The sequence below is a fragment of the Macrotis lagotis genome, chromosome 4 (assembly GCF_037893015.1).
Source record: "Macrotis lagotis isolate mMagLag1 chromosome 4, bilby.v1.9.chrom.fasta, whole genome shotgun sequence".
NCBI lineage: Eukaryota > Metazoa > Chordata > Mammalia > Peramelemorphia > Peramelidae > Macrotis > Macrotis lagotis.
In genome coordinates this window covers 270,920,126-270,926,125 of record NC_133661.1, presented here as the reverse complement: position 1 = coordinate 270,926,125, position 6,000 = coordinate 270,920,126, and the positions used below count along the sequence as shown (strand labels likewise).

The 6,000-nt window shown below is 48.2% G+C and overlaps 1 protein-coding gene across 2 annotated transcripts in view; it reads left to right on the top strand.

The window, feature by feature from the left end:
- Positions 1-1,805: 1,805 nt before the first annotated feature.
- KLHDC1 (kelch domain containing 1) overlaps positions 1,806-6,000 on the top strand; it is a 52,168-nt gene continuing 47,973 nt past the window's right edge. The window contains exon 1 of one of the 2 annotated variants that reach the window (XM_074236013.1): positions 1,806-2,103. In XM_074236013.1, the coding sequence (XP_074092114.1) occupies positions 2,002-2,103 (102 nt within the window). In that variant the 5' untranslated portion in view covers positions 1,806-2,001. The remainder of the gene's footprint in view (positions 2,104-6,000) is intronic. The other variant, XM_074236014.1, reaches the window with a different exon arrangement.

Here is a 6,000-nt window from a genome sequence, read left to right as displayed (position 1 = left end):
ACCCCATTGCCTTGCAATAAATAAATTAATTAATTAAAGGTAATGTTTAATTTAGGAAAAAAACTGCTATCTTATTGTCTGATCTTGCTATCTCTTATACTTTATGTTTCTTCCTTGAGGATATGATTTCTCTCTCATCACATTCAATTTGGTATCAATGTATACCATGGAAACAATGTAAAGACTGACAAATTGCCTTCTGTGGGGGGAGGCAAGTAAGATTAGGGGAAAAATTGTAAAACTCAAAATAAATAAAATCTTAAAAAAATAAAAAAATAAAGGTCTTTGGTCTTTGTTCAAACTGCACAATTCTTTCTCTGGATACAATGGTATTCTCCATTGTAGTGCTCCAAAATTGTCCCTGATTGTTGTACTGATGGGAAGAGAAAGTTCATTAAGATAGATCATCAACACCATGTTGCTGTTATGGTGTACAGTGCTCTTCTGGTTCTGTTCATCTTGCTCAGCATCAGTTCATGCAAATCTTTCCAGGTTTCTCTGAATTCTCATCCCTCCCTCCCTATCTAATAGAACAATAGTGTTCCATGACATACATATACCACAATTTTTTTTGAGCCATTCCCCAACTGATGAACATTCACTGAATTTCCAATCTCTGCCACCCCAAACAGAGCTGCTATGAATATTTTTGTACAAGTGATGTTTTTACCTTTTTTTCATGATCTCTTCAGGATACACACCCAGTAGTGGTATTGCTGGATCAAAGGACATTGAGGTAATTCTTATTACTGATAGTACATTTGAATATTAAGTATAATTGTAAACTGTTTTATTGAGTGGTATTTTTGATCTTCCTAAATCACTGGACTACAAATGGCATCTAGTCATTTAGTAATCTAAGAAAGTATAAGTGGGGATCCCAAGTCTTATTTCAATCATGTGCTTTTAAGTTTCAAAGCAGTTACATTAAGACCTTAACTAGTTTCCCAATCACTAGGTCTTCAAAATCAATGTTAGAAAAGATAATGAAAGCACATGCTCACATTTATGAAAAGCCTTGTGAGGCAAGCCTCAAGTAAGAAAATTTTTGAAATTCCAGAACTTTTGAGTCTGACTCCAGAACTTGGAGTCAGAAAGATCTTAAAGTTCTGCCCGATACACTTTATTAGGTTGATACACTTCCTGGACAAATCGATCTTCTTTCAGCCTCAGTTTCCTCATATGTAAAATGGGCATATATAGGTTGATAGGACAGAACATGTCAGTCAGTCTACAAGCACTTATTAATTGGCTATTCTAATTAAGAACTGTTAGGCAAAAGGCCACTAGTGTTGACAAGCACATACAAACATATATTCGGAACAGACTGGAGATAATCTGGTGCCCCTGGGTTAAAGTAGAACAGGGAACAGCTTTTCATAAAAGTTGAGATTTTAGCTAGGGGTGTTTGAGTGTAAGCAAGGTAGTCAGTGCCACAGCTTAGAGCACTATCGACAGGATAGCTAGTGATTTTTTTAAGCCTCAACATTTTTTCATTTTATTTTTCCAATTACATATAGTTTCAACTTTTTTTAGTATGTCAAGTTCCGATCTTTCTCTGTCCCCCTTAAGACTGCAAGTGATCTGAAATAGGTTATGCGTGTACAATCACCTTAAACGCATTTCTACACGCTGACAGCGTAAAAGAAGAATCAGGAAAAAAGGGGAAGTGAAGCCAGCGATTGTTCTTAACGGCGGCGGCGGCGGCGCCGGAGGCAGGGGCGGGGCGGTGGCCGGCGCGGGACGGTGGCCGCCGCGTTCCATTTCCCGGAGGCGCGAAGCCCTCCAGCGCCGGGCTGCCCCCGGGCCTCGGCGCAGCGGCTTCCCTCGGCGGGGGCTGCGCGGGGAAGCGGGACGCACCACTTCCGCCTCCCCAGGTTAGACCCTTTCCGCTTTCCGTCCGTCCCTGTGTGGAGAAGGGCGTCTTCCCACAGGTCGCTCCCGGCTAAAGGGCCGTGCGGCGTCCAGCCGCGCTGGCCCCCAGGCCAGGCCCGGGGAAGGATGGCGGCGGCCGCGGCCCAACGGTTCTGCGTGGCCGAGGAGCGGAGCGGACACTGTGCTGTGGTGGACGGGAACTTCCTCTACGTCTGGGGGGGATACGTGGTAAGGGGCCGGGGCGCCGGGGCCCGGACCTGCCGGGAGGACTGGGTGGGAGGGGCGCGGGGCCGGCCCGGCCGAGGGGCGGGGAGAGGCGTGCCGGGCCTGCCCTGGACTGGGATTGGAGGGGCGGGGGGGGCGTTCCGGCCGGGCTTGGGGGAGGGGTGGGGGGGAGAAAGCGGGGCGTGGAGAGAGCGTCGGGCCGGGCCTGGCCGTGGCGGCGGGGAGGGGCTGCTCCGCTTCTGCAGGGTGCGGGGGGAAGGGAGGGCCCCGGGCGGGGCCGGGGTGGGCGTGGCCGGAGGGCACGGGGGGGGGGGGGAAGGGAAGGCCCCGGGCGTGGCCGGGGTGGGCGTGGCCGGAGGTCAGGGGGCGGGGAGGAGGGCCCCGGGCGGGGCCGGGGTGGGCGTGGCCGGAGGGCACGGGGGGGGGAAGGGAGGGCCCCGGGCGGGGCCGGGGTGGGCGTGGCCGGAGGGCACGGGGGGGGGGAAGGGAAGGCCCCGGGCGGGGCCGGGGTGGGCGTGGCCGGAGGGCACGGGGTCGGGGGAAGGACGGCCCCGGGCGGGGCCGGGATGGGCGTGGCCGGAGGTCAGGGGGCGGGGAGGAGGGCCCCGGGCGGGGCCGGGATGGGCGTGGCCGGAGGTCAGGGGGCGGGGAGGAGGGCCCCGGGCGGGGCCTGGATGGGCGGGGCCGGAGGGCATGGGGGAAGGGAGGGCCTGGATGGGCGGGGCCGGGATGGGCGTGGCCGGAGGGCACGGGGGGGGGGGAAGGACGGCCCCAGGCGGGGCCGGGATGGGCGTGGCCGCTTCTGCAGGGCACGGAGGATGTGGGGCAGCACACAAAGCTCCCAGGACTGGGTGCGGGTGGTGGGGCACGCAGGGTCTTCACCCGGAGGGTGCCGGGAGGGGTTGAAGGCCCGGCCAGCTCCCGGAGGGGGTTGTGGGGAAGGGCAGGGGTGGAGCACGGTGACCCACTCTGTGCTGTGGCCGGGCCTCTCTAGGCCTCCCCTGTGGCCTGGGCACTCCTGGCAGCCTGGAGGTGGCCCGGGCTCGCGGCTGCTTAATCCGCCTACTCCACCTCAGGCTTGGCAAAGCCGGGCTGCCTGCCTCTCCTCCGCCGGGAGGCTCTCCACACCGACCTCCAAGCCACTGAACTCTAGTGCGGGGCTGGAAGGGACCTTTGGGAGAGGACACCACAACCTCATTTTACAGATGAGAAAACTGAGGCTCGGAAAGTTGAAGTGATGTGCCCAACTCCTAAGAAACAGGACTTGAACCCAGTTCCCTAGACTCCCAGGGCAAAGTGCTCTACGCTATACCTTACTCTATTCCTTTTATTACTTTGTCTCCACCATTTGTGGTGGTCTTACCATTATTCCCCTACCCTTCCCATTAACCTCTTCCCTAACCCTCGATTTTCCCTCCTTTCTTTCTCTTTATACAGTGTTGGTTCTCCTCTCAGCTACCTCTTCCAGAGCCAGTAACTTCTCTGCACCAAAAATTGACTCAGCCTTAAAGTTCTGCAGCAGGACCACAGACTCTTAAAGATGTGATTGAAATTGAAGATTTTTAAAAATTGCTAGGCCACACTTTGTCTCTAGTGTTACTAGATGGTTTTATGCCATGCGTTTTTCTTGTCAGTATTTTTATTTTTTTGAGAATCCCAAGAAAAACTTTTTATTTTATAGAATTCATGTTAAAAGTTAACATGTCAACAGTTCATACAACCTGTGACATCTGAAATCCGATGTCAGTCTTTCTGTTTCATGGAAACATATTACACAGTTAACTGCTTCTAATCATATATTTGAAAAATATTACATCCATGCAGAATATTAAGATGGCAGATGACCAAAATTTCTTTGTTTTTATTTTTTAGGTTTTTGCAAGGCAATGGGGTTAAGTGGCTTGCCCAAGGCCACACAGCTAGGTAATTATTAAGTGTCTGAGGTCAGATTTGAACCCAGGTACTCCTGACTCCAAGGCCAGTGCTCTATCCACTGTGCCGCCTAGCTGCCCCCTAAAATTTCTTTCATACGTAATTTGATTTACAAAACATGTTTCTTCTTGTGGCTAGGTGGAATGTTGGCTACTTTGGGAAGTGTGATTACCTGAATAAACACTATTCCTGGTTTAGTCCCATATTAAGGCTCTTTAGGTTCAAAGTTGCCTGGGTTATGAACACCTAATCAGCTAATTCTCCATCTCAGTTTAAATTGAGACAAGTCTCCTCTCCTGTTTGAATTGATTTTTTCCAATTCCCAACTGTATACTTAAAAAATTTTTAACCAAATGATCATTCACTCTATTAGCAAATTCAAACAGTATGGTAGTATAAGTAAGCATTTAAAGGAACAAGCTTTACTTTTTGGTTATAACTGCTGTGAGGGAGGGTGCCTGAATTTCCTGCCTTCCTTTCCAACCAGAGAAAGATAATGGTCCTGTGGCCTGGATTCTAGTAGTTTCACCAAAACCCAGACTCCTGGTATGCCCAGTTGCATCTCTCCCCACTTTCCTATCTTGCTACAGGTAGATCCATTTGCTTTTCCTGCTTTTTGTCAGAAGGGTAGCACCTTGTGCCTCCATTCCATGCTGACTTGGCAGAAGAAGCATAGAGGAATCAGTGGAAGTCACAGTCCTCTGCTTATCTCTCTCTTCTCTGTACCTTGGCCACATGGCCTTTGAACAGAAGCAAATGGTTTCCTAAACTAAAAGCCCTTGGAATTCTGGGGATCTTGGGTAACATCTGTATGTTGGAATTCCTATTCCACCAAGTTTCTGCGGCAGCTTCCCTGGGAGAGTGATTGATTCCATTCCTAATAATAGCCAGGTCTCATGTTTGTCAGGAAATATTTTGAAGGCTATGGAGCTCTATCATTCCTAATCCAGGGAAAGTGAACCTTAACTTGGTAATTTATTTATTTTTTAGTTTTTTGCAAGGCAAATGGTGTTAAGTGGCTTGCCCAAGGCCACACAACTAGGTAATTATTAAGTGTCTGAGACCAGTTTTGAACCCAGGTACTCCTGACTCCAAGGCCAGTGCTTTATCCACTACACCACCTAGCCACCCCTGGTAATTGATTTTTGATGCTTTGCAATTCAAACAGAGAAAGAAGTTTTCACTTGAAATTGCATCAGTAGTACATACAAATTTCCCAAGCTAATAATAAAAGATTTCTCTATCCCCACATTGTTCCCTAAATGATAAGGGTTTGTATCTCACCTGAAAGGTTGAGTGCTAGCTACTAGCTCCTTCATATGGGCTGAAAAAGGTTCAAAAAGTGATACAAGCTCAATGTGGGAATACAGGTCCTGTCAGAGTAGCCTCTGAGTTCAGATCCTGAATCTATAGTCTTTGTGGGGCTAAGGAATGCCTGTAGATATTATTAGCTGGGACCAAGGTAAAAGCAGGAGAGGAAAGAAACAAAAAAAGTAATAAGAGGGAAGAAAGAAAGAAAAATACATAGGAGGAATGTTAAGTGTCAACACAAATTATCTTGAGTGCCACTGGAGCAACATAAATTGCCTAGAACTGATCTGGGTAAGCAGTTTCCTTACCATGGTCTAGGGGAACCTCTGAGACTCTTTCAGGTCCTTATAGGCAAAACTGTTTTCCTAAGATGTTGTAATTTCTAATGCAGAGTGTATATATATATATATATATATATATATATATATATATACACACACACATATGTATATATATATATATATATATACATATATACAAATATAAACCACATAAACAAAAATATAAGGGATCCTCAACAATTTATAAGAATCTAAAGGGGTCCTGAGACCAGAGTTTAAGAATGGCTATCTTGATCATCATGGTTTAAAAGGATTCCTGAGATTCTTGAGTTGCTCCAGTTACTTCGTTATTTTTTTTTTCCTAGAATAAGTCATA